General features: G+C 60.9%; 1 protein-coding gene across 2 annotated transcripts in view; it reads left to right on the top strand.

The window, feature by feature from the left end:
* Window positions 1–18,129, top strand: part of MAP2K7 (mitogen-activated protein kinase kinase 7) — a 25,534-nt gene extending 7,405 nt beyond the window's left edge. The window contains exons 2-12 of one of the 2 annotated variants that reach the window (XR_010785493.1): window positions 2,012–2,147; window positions 3,503–3,569; window positions 4,316–4,429; window positions 4,952–5,071; window positions 6,853–6,960; window positions 8,840–9,019; window positions 11,313–11,393; window positions 13,261–13,403; window positions 14,340–14,385; window positions 16,228–17,009; window positions 17,060–18,129. Coding sequence is in view for 1 of the 2 variants with exons in the window: in XM_066570293.1 (XP_066426390.1) it covers window positions 2,012–2,147; window positions 3,503–3,569; window positions 4,316–4,429; window positions 4,952–5,071; window positions 6,853–6,960; window positions 8,840–9,019; window positions 11,313–11,393; window positions 13,261–13,403; window positions 14,340–14,385; window positions 16,228–16,362 (1,130 nt within the window). In the remaining variant the exon portion in view is untranslated. Of the gene's footprint in view, window positions 1–2,011; window positions 2,148–3,502; window positions 3,570–4,315; window positions 4,430–4,951; window positions 5,072–6,852; window positions 6,961–8,839; window positions 9,020–11,312; window positions 11,394–13,260; window positions 13,404–14,339; window positions 14,386–16,227 lie in introns of both variants that reach the window. The other variant, XM_066570293.1, reaches the window with a different exon arrangement.
* The last annotated feature ends 349 nt before the right edge of the window (window positions 18,130–18,478 follow it).

Genomic DNA, 18,478 nt, shown 5'->3' with positions numbered 1-18,478 from the left:
GGGGAAAATGGAGGAATGGGGGGAAAATTGGGAGGAATTGGGAAAACAGGGAAATGGGGGAAAATTGGGAAAATGATGGGGAAAAACTGGGGGGAAATTGGGGAAAACAGTGGGAAATAGGGTGGAAATGGGAAAAATTGGGGAGAAAATGGGGAATTGGGAGAAATGGGAAAAATTGGGGAGAAACAGGGGAAAATGGGGGGAAAAACCAGAAGGAATTGGGGAAAATGGGGGGGATGAGGGAAAACTGGGGGGAAGAGAGTGCAAAAATTGGGGGGAAATTGGGAAAAACAGCGGCAAAATCGGGGGGAAATGGGCTAAAATAGGGAAATTGAAAGGTGGGGGAAAATGGAGAAAAATGGTGGGGAAAATTGGGGGAAATGGGGAAAATTTGGGGGAAATGAGGAAAAATCGGTGGGAATTGCAGGAAAATGGGGCAGGGAGGGGAAAACGGGGCAAGAACGGGGGAAATGGGGCAGGAAACTGCAAAAAGAGGAGAAAAAGGGGAAAAATTGGGGGCTCTCTGTGCCCCCCCACTTTATGGGGTTCTGACCTTTCCCCTCCAGTTTTTGAGTCTTGATGATTTTCTCCCCCTATTTTTGGGGTCCTGATGTTTTTCCTCCCATTTTTGGGGTTCTGACGAGTCCATCCTCAGTTTTGGGGTTCCTGACCGGTTTCTTTCTCCTCCCACATGGATTTTGGGGTCCCTGCTGTGTCTCCCCCTATTTTGGGAGTTCTTTCCCATTTTTGGGGTCCCTGATCCTGCTCTCCCCGTTTTTAGGGTTCTCTCCCAAATTTTAGGTTCTTTCCCTATTTTCAGGCTCTCTCATTGATTTTTTTGAGTTTTCTGCCCCAAATTTTGGGGTTCTGTCTCTCCCCATCTTTGGCATTCTCTCCCCTTTTTTACGCTTCTCTCCCCCTTTTTTGGGGTTCTCCATTTTTGAGGTTCTCTCCTCATTTTTAGGTTTCTCTCCCCCTTTGTGAGTTTTCCATTTTTGGGGTTTTCCATTTTTGGGGTTCTCTTCCCATATTTGAGGTTCCTGTCCATGTTTGGATTCTCTCCCCTTTTTTGGGTTCTCCATTTATGGCATTCCCTCCCCATTTTTGATATTAATTCCCCATTGTTTGGCTTCTCTGTTTTGGGGTTCTCCCCCGATTTTTGGGGTTCTCTCCCTGTTTTTTGCTTCTCCCCGCATTTTTGGGGTTTTCTCCCTTGTTTTTGATTTTTTTTCCTCTTTCTGGGGTTCTTCCCCCATTTTCTGGGATTCTCTCCCCGTTTTTAGGGTACTTTCCCCATTTTGGGGGTTCTGTCCCCATTTTGGGGTACCCTCTCCGTTTTTGGGATTCTCTCCCCATTTTGGGGGTTCTCTACCTGGTTTTGGGTTTCCTCCCCGTTTTTAGGGTTCTCCCCCCATTTTTGAGGTTCTCCCCCCTATTTTTGGGGTTTCTCTCCCCGTTTTTCCGATTCTCCCCCTGGTTTTTGATTTCTCTCCCCGTTTTGAGGTTCTCCCCAGTTTTGGTTTCTCTCCCCAGTTTTGGGGTTCTCCCCGTATTTTTAGGTTTCTCTGCCCATTTTTAGGTTTCTCTACCTGGTTTTGAGTTTCCTCCCTGTTTTTAGGGTTCTCCCCCCCTTTCTGCGTTTCTCCCCCCTGTTTCTGGGTTTTCTCTCCCCATTTTCCCAATTCTCCCCCTGGTTTTTGGGTTTCTCTCCCCGTTTTTGGGGTTCTTTCCCCATTTTTGGTTTCTCTCCCCATTTTTGGGGTTTCTCTCCCCGTTTCTGGGTTCTCTCCCCATTTTTGGGGTTTTTCTCCCTGTTTTTGGGGTTTATCTCCCCGTTTTTGGGGTTTATCTCCCCGTTTTTGTGGTTCTCCCCATTTTGGGGGATTCTCTCCCCGTTTTTGGGGTTCCCTCCCCATTTTTAGGTTTCTCTCTCTGGGTTTTTGGGTATTTCTCCCCATTTTTGGGGTTTCTCTCCCCGTTTCTGGGGTCGCTGACTCTGCTCTCCCCCCAGCCCTGCAGCTGCCCCTGGTGAGCGAGGGGGGCCGGGGGGGCCCCCCCGAGAGCCCCCAGCCCACGCCCCCCCCCCGGCCCCGGCAGATGCTGGGGCTGCCCCCGCCCCCGTTCCTGGTGCCGCGCAGCCTGGAGAGGTGAGGACACGCCCCCGAGCCCTGATTGGCTGAGGGGGAGAGCCTGGAAGCTGATTGGCTGATTGGGGAGAGCCTGGGTGCTGATTGGCGGATTAAGGAGAGTCTAGATGCTGATTGGGGAGAGCCTGGAAGCTGATTGGCTGATTGGGGAGAGCCTGGAAGCTGATTGGCTGATTGGGGAGAGCCTGGAAGCTGATTGGCGAGAGTCCGAATGCTAATTAGATAATATGGAATAGCCTGGGTGCTGATTGGCCCATGGGGAGGGCCTGGAAGGTGATTGGCTGATTGGCGAGAGCCTGGGTGCTGATTGGCCAGAGGCTTGGGGGATCCTGTGCCCAGATTGGTCAGAGGTCCAGCAGAATCAAAGCTTGATTGGACGGAAGTCCAGGGGAATCCTGTGCCCTGATTGGGCACCAGGCTCACGCATCCTGATTGGCTAGAGGTCTGTGGAGATCCTGTGCTCTGATTGGCCAGAGTTCTGGAGAGATCCTCTGCTCTGATTGGCCCACAGAGGATCACGTGCTCTGATTGGCTAGGGGAGGGTCACGTGTCCTGGTTTGCCAGAGGCTTGGGCAATCCTGTGCTGTGATTGGCCAGAGATCCTGAGAGATCCTGTGCCCTGATTGGCCAGAGATCAGGGAGTTTTCCATGCTCTGATTGGATAGAATTCTAAGGTGATAACGTGAGCTGATTGGCCGAGCAGGAGGCTTGTGCTGATTGGCTGGGTGGACAGGAGTCTGCAGGCGGTGACTGGCCAGAGATTCCAGGGAGATCCTGCACTCTGATTGGCCGGAGATCCAAGGGGCCGTGTGTTCTGATTGGCTGGGCAGGAGGGTGTGCGCAGCAGTTGGTTGGACGTTCAGGAGCCTGTGGTGCTGATTGGCTGCTGCTCTGAGGCCTTGTAGGCCCTGATTGGCCAGAGCTCGGGGAGTGGTGTTTTCTCATTGGCCAGAGCTTCAGGGTGATCTTGAGCAGTGATTGGCTGGAGCAGAGGTTGCAGCTGCTGATTGGTTGATGGTTCAGAGGATCCCAGTTGCTGATTGGCCTGTTGGGCAGGAGAGCTGTGTGCTCATTGGTCAGGAGTGCGAGAGCCCCCTGCGTGCTGATTGGTCAGCTGACCAGGAGCCCCTGGGTGCTGATTGGCCAGGCAGGGAGGATTTCCTGGTGTGCGATTGGCCAGAGCTGTGATTCCCTGTGTGCTGATTGGCTGGGCTCTCCCCATGCCCTGAGCTGATTGGCTGAGCTCTCTCTGTGCCCTGCGCTGATTGGTTGAGCTCTCCCCGTGCCCTGCGCTGATTGGCTGAGCTCTCCCCGTGCCCTGCGCTGATTGGCTGAGCTCTCCCATTGCCCCCCAGCATTGAGATCGACCAGAAGCTGCAGGAGATCATGAAACAGACGGGGTACCTGACCGTGGGGGGACAGGTGAGAATGAGGGGGTACCTGAGAGAATGAGGGGGTACCTGACCGTGGGGGGGACAGGTGAGAATGAGGGGGTACCTGACTGTGGGGGGGGACAGGTGAGAATGAGGGGGTACCTGACCGTGGGGGAACAGGTGAGAATGAGGGGTACCTGACCGTGGGGGAACAGGTGAGAATGAGGGGGTACCTGACTGTGGGGGGGGACAGGTGAGTCAGGGGGGGGACAGGTGAGGATGAGGAGGGCGGGTGGGCATAGTGAAGGGCCCAGGTGAGGATGGAGGGGGTTACCTGGCCATGGGGGACACAGGTGAGGATTGAGGAGGGTTACCTGGCCATGGGAGGAGTTACCTGGCCATGGCAGGGGTTACCTGGCTGTGGAAGGGGTTACCTGGCCAAGGGGGCCCAGGTGAGGATTGAGGGGGGTTACCGGGCCAAGGGGTCTCAGGTGAGGATCAAGGGGGGTTACCTGGCCATGGCAGGGGTTACCTGGCCAAGGGGCCCCAGGTGAGGATTGAGGGGGGTTACCTGGCTATGGGAGGAGTTACCTGGCTGTGGGAGGGGTTACCTGGCCAAGGGGGGCCCAGGTGAGGATTGAGGGGGGTTACCTGGCCATGGGAGTGGTTACCTGGCCAAGGGGGCCCAGGTGAGGATTGAGGGGGGTTACCTGGCCATGGCAGGGGTTACCTGGCCAAGGGGTCTCAGGTGAGCCCGGGGCTGTCCCGGGTGGGCCCTGACCCCTCTCCCCCCAGCGGTACCAGGCAGAGATCAATGACCTGGAGAACCTGGGCGAGATCGGCAGCGGCACCTGCGGGCAGGTGTGGAAGATGCGATTCCGCAAGACCGGGCACGTCATCGCCGTCAAGGTGGGCACGGGGCTGGGACACCTGAGGGACACCTGGGACACCTGTGACCCCTCTGTGACCCCTGATGACACCTGTGACCCCGGGTGACACCTGGTGACATCTGTGACCCTTCAGTGACACCTGTGACCCCTCCCCAGTGCCCCCCCAGTGACACCTGTGATACCTTGGACCCCTGGTGACACCTGTGACCCCCCCCTCAGTGATACCTGTGACCCCCCTGGTGACACCTGTGACCCTCTGGTCACCCCCTGGTGACACCTGTGACCCTCAGTGGCCCCTGTGACCCTGCGTGACACTTGTGACCCCCCCGGTGACACCTGTGACCCCCCCCTGGTGATACCTGTGTCCCCCGTGACCCCCCTGGTGACACCTGTGACCCCCCCTGGTGATACCTGTGTCCCCCGTGACCCCCCTGGTGACACCTGTGACCCCCCCTGGTGATACCTGTGCCCCCCGTGACCCCCCCTGTGACACCTGTGACCCTCGGTGACCTTTGGTGACACCTGTCCCCCCCCCATGCAGCAAATGCGTCGCTCGGGGAACCGCGAGGAGAACAAGCGGATCCTGATGGACCTGGACGTGGTGCTCAAGAGCCACGACTGCCCCTACATCGTGCAGTGCTTCGGCACCTTCATCACCAACGTGGGTACCTGGGCACACCTGGGGGCACCTGGGGCACCTGGGCACACCTGGGGCACCTGGGGCACACCTGGGGCTATGGGCACCCCTGCATCCCCTGCATCGTGCAGTGCTGTGGCACCTTCATCACCAACGTGGGTACCTGGGCACACCTGGGGCACCTGGGGCACCTGGGGGCACCTGGGCACACCTGGGGGCACCTGGGGCACCTGGGGCACCTGGGCACACCTGGGGCTATGGGCACCCCTGCATCCCCTGCATCCCCTACATCGTGCAGTGCTTCGGCACCTTCATCACCAACGTGGGTACCTGGGGCACCTGGGCACACCTGGGGCTATGGGCACCCCTGCATCCCCTGCATCGTGCAGTGCTTTGGCACCTTCATCACCAACGTGGGTACCTGGGGCACCTGGGGGCACCTGGGGCACCTGGAGGCACCTGGGCACACCTGGGGCACCTGGGGGCACCTGGGGGCACCTGGGGCTATGGGCACCCCTACATCGTGCAGTGCTTCGGCACCTTCATCACCAACGTGGGTACCTGGGCACACCTGGGGCACCTGGGGGCACCTGGGGCACCTGGGCACACCTGGGCACACCTGGGGCTATGGGCACCCCTACATCTCCTACATCGTGCAGTGCTTCGGCACCTTCATCACCAACGTGGGTACCTGGGCACACCTGGGGCACCTGGGGCACCTGGGGCACCTGGGGGTACCTGGGCACACCTGGGCACACCTGGGGCACCTGGGCACACCTGGGGCACCTGGGGCACCTGGGCACACCGGGGGCTATGGGCACCCCTGCATCCCCTGCATCCCCTACATCGTGCAGTGCTTCGGCACCTTCATCACCAACGTGGGTACCTGGGTACACCCGGGGCACTCAGGGGATTCTGGAGGGCTGGGGGGGATCTGGAGTGCCCTCCCAGTACACCCAGTGCCTCCCAGTGCCCCCAGTACACCCAGTGCCCTCCCAGTGCCCCCCAGTGCTCCCAGGGCCTCCCAGTGCCCCCAGTACACCCAGTGCCCTCCCAGTGCCCCCCAGTGCTCCCAGGGCCTCCCAGTGCCCCCAGTACACCCAGTGCCCTCCCAGTACCCCCCCAGTGCCCCCAGTACACCCAGTGCCTCCCAGTGCCCCCAGTACACCCAGTGCCCTCCCAGTACCCCCCCAGTACACCCAGTGCCTCCCAGTGCCCCCAGTACACCCAGTGCCTCCCAGTGCCCCCAGTACACCCAGTGCCCTCCCAGTACCCCCCCAGTACACCCAGTGCCTCCCAGTGCCCCCAGTACACCCAGTGCCTCCCAGTGCCCCCAGTACACCCAGTGCCCTCCCAGTACCCCCCCAGTGCTCCCAGTGCCCCCAGTACACCCAGTGCCCTCCCAGTGCCCCCAGTACACCCAGTGCCTCCCAGTGCCCCCAGTACACCCAGTGCCCTCCCAGTACCCCCCCCAGTACACCCAGTGCCCCCAGTACTCCAAGTGCCATCCCAGTACCCCCCCAGTGCCCCCAGTGCCTTCCCAGTGCCCCATGTCCATTCCAGTACCCTCCCAGCACACCCAGTGCTCTCCCAGTACTCCCAGTGCTCCCAGTACATCCCAGTGCTCTGCCAGTGCCCTCCCAAGTCCCTCCCAGTGCTCCCAGTACATCCCAGTGCCCTCCCAGTGCCCCCCCAGTCCCTCTCAGTACCCCCAGTGCTCTCCCAGGGCTCCCAGTGCCCTCCCAGTGCCCTCCCAGTGCCCCCAGTCCCTCCCAGTGCTCCCAGTTCACCCGGTCCCTCCCCAGACCGACGTGTTCATCGCCATGGAGCTCATGGGCACCTGCGCCGAGAAGCTCAAGAAGAGAATCCAGGGCCCCATCCCCGAGCGCATCCTGGGCAAGATGACGGTGGCAGTGAGTGACAGCGGGGACACTGGGGGACAATGGGGACAGCAGGGCGGTGGCAGTGAGTGACAGCGGGGACACTGGGGGACAATGGGGACAGCAGGGCGGTGGCAGTGAGTGACAGCGGGGACACTGGGGGACAATGGGGACAGCAGGGCGGTGGCAGTGAGTGACAGCGGGGACACTGGGGACAATGGGGACAGCAGGGCCATCAGGGACACTGGGGACACGCGGGGTGACTCTGGGGTTCTGGGCAAGATGACGGTGGCAGTGAGTGACAGCGGGGACACTGGGGGACACTGGGGACATATGAGGGGATTGGGGACACCGGGGACACTGGGGACATCAGGTAAGTCAGGGACACTGGGGACACCTGGAGCTTTGGGGACACTGGGGGCATTGGGGACACACAGGGTGGCTCTGGGGTTCTGGGCAAGATGACAGTGGCAGTGAGTGACAGCAGGGACAATGGGGACACTGGGGACATTGGGGACATCTGGGGGGATTGGAGACAACAGGGACACTGGGGACACCTGGAGCCTTGGGGGACATTGATGGGTTTTGGAACAATGGGGACACTGGGGGCATTGGGGGACACTGGGGACACCTGGAGCCTTGGGGACACCGGAGGCATTGGGGACACTGGGGATGACGGGGACAGGGGGGACACTGGGGACAATGGGAGCATTAGGGACACTTGGGGACACTGGTGAGATTTGGGACAATGGGGACAGTGGGGGCATTGGGGACACTGGGGACACTGGGGACAATGGGAGCGTTAGGGACAATGGGGACAATGGGGACCGCAGGGGCATCAGGGACACTGGGGACACACAGGGTGAGTCTGGGATTCTGAGCAAGATGACGGTGGCAGCGAGTGACGGCGGGGGGGACACTCAGGGACACTGGGGACATTGGGGACATTGAGGACACACAGGGTGGCTCTGGGGTTCTGGGCAGGATGACAGTGGCAGTGAGTGGCACTGGGGACAGTTGGGACGTTGGGGACACTGGGGACAGGCAGGGGGGTGCTGGCATCTTGGGCAGGATGCTGGTGATGGTGAGGGACACTGGGGACAGTGGGGACAGTGGGGACAGGCAGGGGGTCCCCAGGATCCAGCGCCCCGTTCCCGAGTGGGCAGGGTGGCAGTGGCCATGAGCAGGGTGATGGTGGCACAGAGGTGACACCTGCAGACTGTCACTGCTGTCCCCACGGGTGAAGTACCTGAAGGAGAAGCACGGGGTGACCCACAGGGGACACTGGGGACAGTCAGGGTGTTCTGGGCAGGGTGATGGTGACACAGAGGTGGCACTGGGGACAATCCCAGTCCCACGGATGGCGAAGATGCTGCTGTACCTGAAGGAGAAGCATGGGGTGACCCACAGGGGACAGGGGGTGTTCTGGGCAGGGTGACGGTGACACAGAGGTGGCACAGAGTGGCACAGAGGTGACACTGGGGACAATCCCTGTTCTGCAGATCGTGAAGGCGCTGCTGTACCTGAAGGAGAAGCACGGAGTGACTCATAGGGGACACTGGGGACAGTCAGGGTGTCTCTGGGTTCTGGGCAGGGTGATGGTGGCACAGAGGTGACATAGGGGACGATCCCTGTCCCACAGATGGTGAAAGCGCTGCTGTACCCAAAGGACAAGCATGGGGTGACCCACAGGGGACATTGGGGACAGGGGGTGTTCTGGGCAGGGTGATGGTGACACAGAGTGGCACAGAGGTGACACTGTCCTTGCAGATGGTGAAGGCGCTGCTGTACCTGAAGGAGAAGCATGGGGTGACCCACAGGGGACAGGGGGTGTTCTGGGCAGGGTGGCAGTGGCAGCGAGCAGGGTGACGGTGACACAGAGGTGACACTGGGGACGATCCCTGTCCTGCAGATCGTGAAGGCACTGCTGTACCTGAAGGAGAAGCACGGGGTGATCCACAGGGATGTCAAACCCTCCAACATCCTGCTGGACGAGCGGGGCCAGATCAAACTCTGCGACTTCGGCATCAGCGGCCGCCTGGTGGACTCCAAGGCCAAGACCCGGAGCGCGGGCTGTGCGGCCTACATGGCGGTGAGGGGACACTGGGGACATGGGGACAGGGTTAGGGACATCCCTGGGACATTGGGGACATGGGGACATCGCCCGGAGCACGGGCTGTGCGGCCTACATGGCGGTGAGGGGACACTGGGGACATGGGGACGGGGTTAGGGACACTGGGGACATCCCCTGGGACATTGGGGATATCCCTGGGACATTGGGGACACCCCCTGGGACATTAGGGACACAGGGACATTCCCTGGAGCGTGGGCTGTGCGGCCTACATGGCGGTGAGGGGACATTGGGGACATGGGGACAGGGTTAGGGACATTGGGGACATCCCCTGGGACATTATGGACATCCCCAGGGACATTGGGGACACGGGGACATCACCAGGAGCGTGGGCTGTGCGGCCTACATGGCAGTGAGGGGACACTGAGGACATGGGGACAGGGTTAGGGACATTGGGGACATCCCCTGGGACATTATGGACATCCCCCAGAGCACGGGGTGTGTGGCCTGCATGGCGGTGAGGGGACACTGGGGACATGAGGACAGGGTTAGGGACATTGGGACATTGGGGACATCCCCCAGAGCACAGGGTGTGTGGCCTGCATGGCAGTGAGGGGACACTGGGACATTGGGGACAGGGTTAGGGACATTGGGGACATCCCCTAGGGCATTGGGGACATGGGGACATCCCCCAGAGCATGGGGTGTGCAGCCTGCATGGCAGTGAGGGGACACTGGGGACGTTGGGAACATTTGGGACATTGGGGACACTGGGGACACTGGGGGGATGTTGGGGACATTGGGGACACTGGAGACGTGGGGAACATAGGGGACATGGGAACACTGTGGGGACATTTGGGATGCTGGGGACATTGGGGGGACACTGGGGACACTGGGGGGATGCTGGGGACATTGGGGGGACACTGGGGACATTGGGGGGACACTGGGGACATGGGAACACTGTGGGGACATTAGGGACGCTGGGGACATTGGGGGGACGCTGGGGACATTGGGGGGACACTGGGGACATGCCCCAGCCCCAGAGGGGCCTTTGGGGGGGATCAGGGGGTGTTGGGTCCCCAGGATTGGGGGGGGCTGCACCCCGGCCGTGGGATGGGGCTGTGGGGGGGCCCCCTCGGGTTTGGGGGTGTTGGGGATCCCCTGGGGTTTGGGGGATCCCCCCAGCCTTGGGGTTCCGGGTGTTTGGGGTTGTGGGGTCACCTCCAGGTCTGGCTTCTTTGGGGTTTTGAGGATCCCCCCCAGGTCTGGGGATGCCGGGGGTCCCCCAGGTCTGGGGCTTTGGATGTTTGAGGGTTCCCAGGTCTGGGGTTTTTGGAGTCCTCCACACGTTTGGGGTTTTGGGGTCCCTGCCAGGTTTGGGGTTTGGGGGTTCCCAGGTTTGGGAGTTTCCAAGTTTGGGGTTTCAGGGGTTCCCAGGTTTGGGGTTTGGGGGTTCCCCAGGTTTGGGATTTGGGGGTTCCCAGGTTTGGGGTCTGTGAGTTCCCCAGGTTTGGGGTTTGGGGGTTCCCAGGTTTGTTGTTCTGGGTGTTTTGGGGTTCCCCAGGTTTGGGGTTTGCAGGTTTCCAGGTTTGGGGTTTCAGGAGTTCCCAGGATTGGGGTTCTGGGTATTCGGGGGTTCCCCGGATTTGGGGATTCCCAGGTTTGGGGCTCTGGGGGTTCCGGGTTTGGGGGTTCCCCAGGTTCGGGGTTTGGGGGTTCCCAGGTTTGGGGTTCTGGGTCTTTGGGTTTCCCGGGTTTGGGGGTTCCCCATGTTTGGGGTTTGGGGGTTCCCAGGTTTGGGGGTTCCCAGGTTTGGGGGTTCCAGGTTTGGGGTTTGGGGGTTCCCAGGTTTGGGGGTTCCCCATGTTTGGGGTTTGGGGGTTCCCGGGTTTGGGGTTTGGGGGTTCCCAGGTTTGGGGTTCTGGGTGTTCGGGGGTTCCCAGGTTTGGGGGTTCCAGGTTTGGGGGTTCCCCATGTTTGGGGTTTGGGGGTTCCAGGTTTGGGGGTTCCCAGGTTTGGGGGTTCCCCATGTTTGGGGTTTGGGGGTTCCCAGGTTTGGGGTTCTGGGTGTTCGGGGGTTCCCAGGTTTGGGGTTTGGGGGTTCCAGGTTTGGGGGTTCCCATGTTTGGGGTTTGGGGGTTCCAGGTTTGGGGGTTCCCAGGTTTGGGGGTTCCCCATGTTTGGGGTTTGGGGGTTCCAGGTTTGGGGGTTCCCAGGTTTGGGGGTTCCAGGTTTGGGGTTTGGGGGTTCCCCGTGTTTGGGGTTCTGGGGCCCTGCCCCCTCCCCCCGTGCCCCCAATGCTGCCCCTCCCCCAGCCCGAGCGCATCGACCCCCCCGACCCCACCAAGCCCGACTACGACATCCGCGCCGACGTCTGGAGCCTCGGCATCTCCCTGGTGAGCGCTGGCCCCAGAGGGGCCCACAGGGTCCCCACAGGGTCCCCAGGGTCCCCACAGGGTCCCCACAGTGTCCCCAGTGTCCCCAGGGTCCCCACAGTGTCCCTAAAGCATCCCCAGTGTCCCCCAGCATCCCTCGGCATCTCCCTGGTGAGCGCTGGCCCCAGAGGGGCCCACAGGGTCCCCAGGGTCCCCACAGTGTCCCCAGGGTCCCACAGTGTCCCACAGTGTCCCCACAGTGTCCCCAGGGTCCCACAGTGTCCCCAGTGTCCCCAGGGTCCCCACAGTGTCCCACAGGGTCCCCACAGTGTCCCTAAAGCATCCCCAGTGTCCCCCAGCATCCCTCGGCATCTCCCTGGTGAGCGCTGGCCCCAGAGGGGCCCACAGTGTCCCCAGGGTCCCCACAGTGTCCCACAGTGTCCCCACAGTGTCCCTAAAGCATCCCCAGTGTCACCCAGCATCCCCCAGTGTCACCCAGGGTCCCTAAAGCATCCCCAGTGTCACCCAGGGTCCCCATAGTGTCCCCAGTGTCCCCAGGGTCCCCAAACATCACCCAGAGTCCCTAAAGCATCCCCAAACGTCACTCAGGGTCCCCAGCATCACCCAGTGTCACCCAGGGTCCCTAAAGTGTCCCCAAATGTCACCCAGGGCCCCCAGCATCCCCCAGGGTCACCCAGGGCCCCTAAAGTGTCCCCAAATGTCACCCAGGGCCCCCAGCATCCCCCAGGGTCACCCAGGGCCCCTAAAGTGTCCCCAAATGTTACCCAGGGCCCCCAGCATCCCCCAGGGTCACCCAGGGCCCCTAACCATCACCCAGCTGTCCCCAAAGTGTCCCTGACCCCCCCGCAGTGTCCCCAGGCTGGCCCCAACCACCTCTGGGTCCCCAGCGTGTCCCCACGGTGCCACCTCAGCCCTGCAGTGCCACACCTCCCTACGACACCTGTCACCTGTCCCTGCCACAGCTGTCACACCTCTGTCACACCTGTCCCCAGGTGGAGCTGGCCACGGGGCAGTTCCCATATCAGCACTGCCTTCCCTGTGTGTGTCACACCTGTGTCACACCTGTGTCATACCTGTGTGTGTCACACCTGTGTGTGTCACACCTGTCACACCTGTGTGTGTCACACCTGTGTGTGTCACACCTGTGTCATACCTGTGTGTGTCACACCTGTGTGTGTCACACCTGTCCCCAGGTGGAGCTGGCCACAGGGCAGTTCCCATATCAGCACTGCCTTCCCTGTGTGTGTCACACCTGTGTCACACCTATGTCATACCTGTGTGTGTCACACCTGTGTGTCACACCTGTGTCACACCTGTGTGTGTCACACCTGTGTCACACCTATGTCATACCTGTGTGTGTCACACCTGTGTGTGTCACACCTATGTCATACCTGTGTGTGTCACACCTGTGTCAGACCTATGTCACGCCTGTGTGTGTCACACCTGTGTGTGTCACACCTGTGTGTGTCACACCTATGTCACGCCTGTGTGTGTCACACCTGTGTGTGTCACACCTGTGTCACACCTGTGTGTGTCACACCTGTCACACCTGTCACACCTGTGTGTGTCACACCTGTCACACCTGTGTCACACCTGTCACACCTGTCACACCTGTGTGTGTCTCAGCTGTCACACCTGTGTGTGTCACAGCTGTCACAGCTGTGTGTGTCACACCTGTCCCCAGGTGGAGCTGGCCACGGGGCAGTTCCCGTACCAGAACTGCTGTCCCTGTGTGTGTCACAGCTGTCACACCTGTGTGTGTCACACCTGTCACAGCTGTGTGTGTCACACCTGTCACACCTGTCACACCTGTCACAGCTGTGTGTGTCACAGCTGTCACAGCTGTGTGTGTCACACCTGTCCCCAGGTGGAGCTGGCCACGGGGCAGTTCCCGTACCAGAACTGCAAGACGGATTTCGAGGTGCTGACCAAGGTGCTGCAGGAGGATCCCCCCCTGCTGCCCCCGGCCATGGGCTTCTCCGGGGACTTCCAGGCCTTCGTCCGAGACTGGTGGGGACATCGGGGGACACTGGGGGGACATCGGGGGGACACAGGACATGGGGGGACATGGGGGGACATGGGGACACACAGGGACATGGGGGGGCATGGGGGACATGGGGACACGAGGTACACAGGGACATGGGGGATACCATGGGGACATACAGGAGACGTGCGGACACACTGGGGATGTGGGGACACACAGTGACATGGGGATACAGGGGACATGGGGACAGGGGGGCACAGGGGGACATGGAGACATGAGGGACATGGGGGATACATGGGGACACACACGGGACATGGGGACACACTGGGGAACGTGGGGGCACACAGGACATGGGAGGGGACGTAGGGACATGGGGGACACAGGGGGATATAGGGGCACAGGGGGACATGGGGGACACAGGGGACCTGGGGACATGCAGACATGAGGGACACCATGGGACACAGGGGACATGGAGACACACTGGGGACACACAGAGGGCATGTGGGGCATGGGGAACATGGCGGGGACATGGGGACACACAGGGACATGGAGACGTGGGGGATACCATGGGGACACAGAGGACATGGGGGGACGTGGGGGACACATGGGGACAAGGGAACACACAGGGGACAAGGAGGGTCCCCAAGATGCTCTGGGGACTTCCCGGCCTTTGTCCGTGACTGTTGGGGACACAAAGACATGGGGGGACATGGGGACACACAGGGGACATGGGGGGGACATGGGGACACACAGGGGACATGGGAAGGACACAGCCCCAGGGGTCCCCAAGGTGCCACCCCTCCCTTCCCAGGGGAGCTCCAGGCCTTTGTCTGGGACTGGTGGGGGACATGGGGGGACACTGGGGACAGGGGGGACATGGAGGGGACAGGGGGGACATGGAGGGGACAGGGGGACGTGTCCCGAGGGTCCCAAAGGTGCTCACCCCCCGTCCCCTCCCCCAGCCTCACCAAGGACCACAGGAAGAGACCAAAGTACAACAAGTTACTGGTGAGTGGCACCTGTCACCTGTCAGTGTCACCTGTCAGTGTCACCTGTCATTGTCACTGTCACGCCTGTCATTGTCACACCTGTCATTGTCACACCTGGCGCCTGTCATTGTCACACCTGTCACCTGTCATTGTCATTGTCACACCTGTCATTGTCACCTGTCAGTGTCACTGTCACGCCTGTCATTGTCACACCTGTCATTGTCACACCTGGCGCCTGTCATTGTCACAGCTGTCATCTGTCATTGTCATTGTCACACCTGTCATTGTCACCTGTCAGTGTCACTGTCACGCCTGTCATTGTCACACCTGTCATTGTCACACTTGGCGCCTGTCATTGTCATTGTCACACCTGTCATTGCCACACCTGGCGCCTGTCATTGTCACAGCTGTCACCTGTCATTGTCATTGTCACACCTGTCATTGTCACCTGTCAGTGTCACTGTCACGCCTGTCATTGTCACACCTGTCATTGTCACACTTGGCGCCTGTCACCTGTCATTGTCACACCTGTCATTGCCACACCTGGCGCCTGTCATTGTCACAGCTGTCACCTGTCATTGTCATTGTCACACCTGGCACCTGTCATTGTCACCTGTCATTGTCACACCTGGTACCTGTCACTGTCACCTGTCATTTTCACTGTCATACCTGTCATCTGTCACTGTCACATCTGTCACACCTGTCATTTTCACTGTCACACCTGGCACTGTCACCTGTTATTGTCACACCTGGCACCTGTCATTGTCACCTGTCATTTTCACTGTCATACCTGTCATCTGTCACTGTCATGTCTGTCACACCTGTCATTATCACTGTCACACCTGGCACTGTCACACTTGTCACTTGTCATTGTGACACCTGTCACCTGCCATACCTGTCACCTGTGCCATCACATCTGTCTCTTCCCCTGTCCCCTGTCACACCTCTCCCGTCACACCTGTCCCTTATCACACCTGTCCCCTGTCACTCGTGTCCCTGGGGCCACCTCCCCATCACGGCTGTCACCAGAGCCACGGCCACCCCCTCCCTGTCCCCTGTGTCCCCAAGGGCCGTGTGTGTCACCTGTGGGGGCATGTGCACGATGCCACCGTCCCTGGGGGTCCCCAAGTCCCTGTCACCTCCCCTACGTGTCTGGGGCTGTGTCCCCATGTCCCTGTGTCTGTCCCCGTGTCCGTGTGTCTGTGTTCCTGCATCCCCAAGGCCACATCCATGTCCCGTGTCCCCGTCCCCACCTTGTCCCCAAACCCTCACCCTCGCTGCTCTGTCCCCATGTCCCCAAGCTTTGTCCTCCATGTCCAGTGTGGTCCCCTTGTCCTCCTATCCCCCAGTGTCCCCATGTCCCCATGTCCCCACATCCCTGCTGTCCCCAATGTCCCTGATGTCCCCTGCTATCCCTGATGTCCCCATGTCCCTGCTGTCCCCGATGTCCCTGATGTCCTCTGCTATCCCTGATGTCCCCATGTCCCCCACTGTCCCCTGCTGTCCCCGATGTCTCTATCCCCTATGTCCCCCTATCTCTGCTGGTCCTGATGTCCCCTGCTGTCCCCAATGTCCCCATGTCCCAAAGTTCACTAATGTCTCCGCTGTCTCTGTTGTCCCCCATATCCCCACTGTGCCTGCTGTCCCTGATGTCCCCATGTCATGTCACTGCTGTCCCCATGTGCCTGCTGTCCCCCATGTCCCAAATGTCCCCTGTTGTCCCTGCTGTCCCCAATGTCCCTGATGTCCCCTGCTGTCTCTGCTATCCCCTATGTCCCCAATCTCTGCTGTCCCCGATGTCCCCATGTCCCCGCTGTCCCTGCTGTCCCCGATGTCCCCATGTCCCCTGCTGTCCCCACAGGAGCACACCTTCATCAAGCGCTACGAGACGCTCGAGGTGGACGTGGCCACCTGGTTCAAGGACGTGATGGCCCGGACAGAGTCCCCGCGCCCGGGGGGAGGCCTGGGCCACCACCTGCCCTTCTTCACCAGGTAGCGCCCGCCCGGCGCCGCCACGCCCGGCAGGGGACACCGGGGACAGCCCTGGGACAGCCAGGACAGGCCTGGGACACCGGGGACAGCTGGGCCACCTCCAGGGACAGGGACAACTGGGACACTGCCTGGTGCCACCACGCCCGGCAGGGGACACCAGGGACAGCTGGGACATCCCCTGTGACACACCAGGGACAGCCCTGGGACAGGGACACGTGTGACACCCACTGGGGGTGGTGACACCTGTGCCACCCCCCTGTGCCACCTCCCTGCGACACCCTCCTGTGCCACCCGCCTGTGACACTCAGCGTGACAGTGACACTTCCACGGCCACCACAGCCCCGGCCTGGCCTGGAGTGTCCCAGCGTGTCCCAGCGTGTCCCTGCCAGCCCGGCTGTCCCCTCCCACTGTCCCCACCTTCCCGAGGCCAGGGGACACCCCTGTCCCCTCTGTGTCCCCCTGGCCGTGCCTCAGTTTCCCACAGGGTCCCGTGTGGGGACAGGGCTGGGGACAGGACGGGGAGGTGGCACCGAGGGTGTGACACTCTGGGATGTGACACTCTGGGATGTGACACTCAGAGGTGACGCTCGGAGGTGACGCTCTGGGAGGTGGCCCAGGGACATGGACACGGCTGGGGGATGTGACATGGGTGTGACGCCGGGGCCTGGGGATGTGACACTTGGCCCCAAGGGGACATTGAGGGGACACGAAGGTGGCACCAGGATGTGGGGACGTGACACGGAGATGGCACTCGGGGACACGGAGATGGCGCAGGAACGGGGGACAGGGGACAGCATGGAGAGCCAGCACGGGGATGTGACAGCGAGGGACAGCGAGAGGACACGGAAGGATGGCACAGAAATGGCACCGGGATGTGACACGAGGATGGCACCGGGATGTGACATGGGCATGGCACTGGAACCTGACACGGGGACACAGGACACAGAACAGAGATGGCACCGGGATGGCACAGGACAAAAGTGGCACTGGGAAGTGACATGGGGACACAGGAATGGCACCAGGATGGCAGCGGAAAGTGACACAGGACAGAGATGGCACCAGGATGGCACAGGACGGAGGTGGCACCAGGAAGTGACACGGGGACACAGGACAGAGGTGGCACCGGGAAGTGACACAGGGACACAGGAATGGCACCTGGATGGCACCGGGAAGTGACACAGGACAGAGATGGCACCAGGATGTGGCACAGGGATGGCACCGGGAAGTGACGCAGGGACAGAGGCGTCCCCAGGCTGTGACACGGGGATGGCACAGGACAGAGATGTCCCCGGGCTGTGACAATGGGGACACGGCACTGAAGGACACGGAGTGGTGGCCTGGGGACACGGACACATCACGGACGTGACATCGCAGGGCCCAGTCCCGGGATGTGACAGCAGAGATGTGACACCGGGATGTGACACCGGGATGTGACACCGGGATGTGACACCGAGGATGTGACACCGTGATGTAACACCAGGGATGTGACACCAAGGATGTGACACCGGGATGTGACACCGGGATGTGACACCGGGATGTGACACTGGGGGCACGGCCCGGGGTGGCCCCGGTGGCGGGGCCGTGGTGGCACGGTGACAATCAGGGCCGAGCCGTGTCCCCGCCGTGTCCCCGCTGTCCCCAAGGCCAGCAGGTGCAGTTTTAGTGCATTGGGGGCGCGGGCGGCGCCGCCCCCCCTCACCCTCATTAATTATTATTATTAATTATTATTAATTATTATTATTATTATTATAAATGCGCATGTGGAACCCGAGGGGCCGCGTCGGCGTCAGGCTCTGGGGACACTGGGGACACGGATGGGGACACGGACACTGGGGACACTGGGAAATACGGGGGGACACTGGGGACACTGGGACGGGGATATGGGGACATTGGGGACACTGAGGACATTGGGATAGGGAGGGGGGACACTGGGACATTGGGATGGGGACACGGGGACATTGGGATGGACATGGAACAGTCGGGACACCGGGAAATATGGGGGAACATTGGGGAAGCACAGGGGGACATTGGGGACACTGGGATGGGGAGGGGGGACATGGGGACATGGGGAAGCGCAGGGGGACATTGGGAAAGGGGATGGGGACACTGAGGACAGGGAC

Source organism: Molothrus aeneus, unplaced genomic scaffold (assembly GCF_037042795.1).
Source record: "Molothrus aeneus isolate 106 unplaced genomic scaffold, BPBGC_Maene_1.0 scaffold_30, whole genome shotgun sequence".
NCBI classification, from domain to species: domain Eukaryota; kingdom Metazoa; phylum Chordata; class Aves; order Passeriformes; family Icteridae; genus Molothrus; species Molothrus aeneus.
This window is presented reverse-complemented; position numbering and strand designations above follow the sequence as displayed.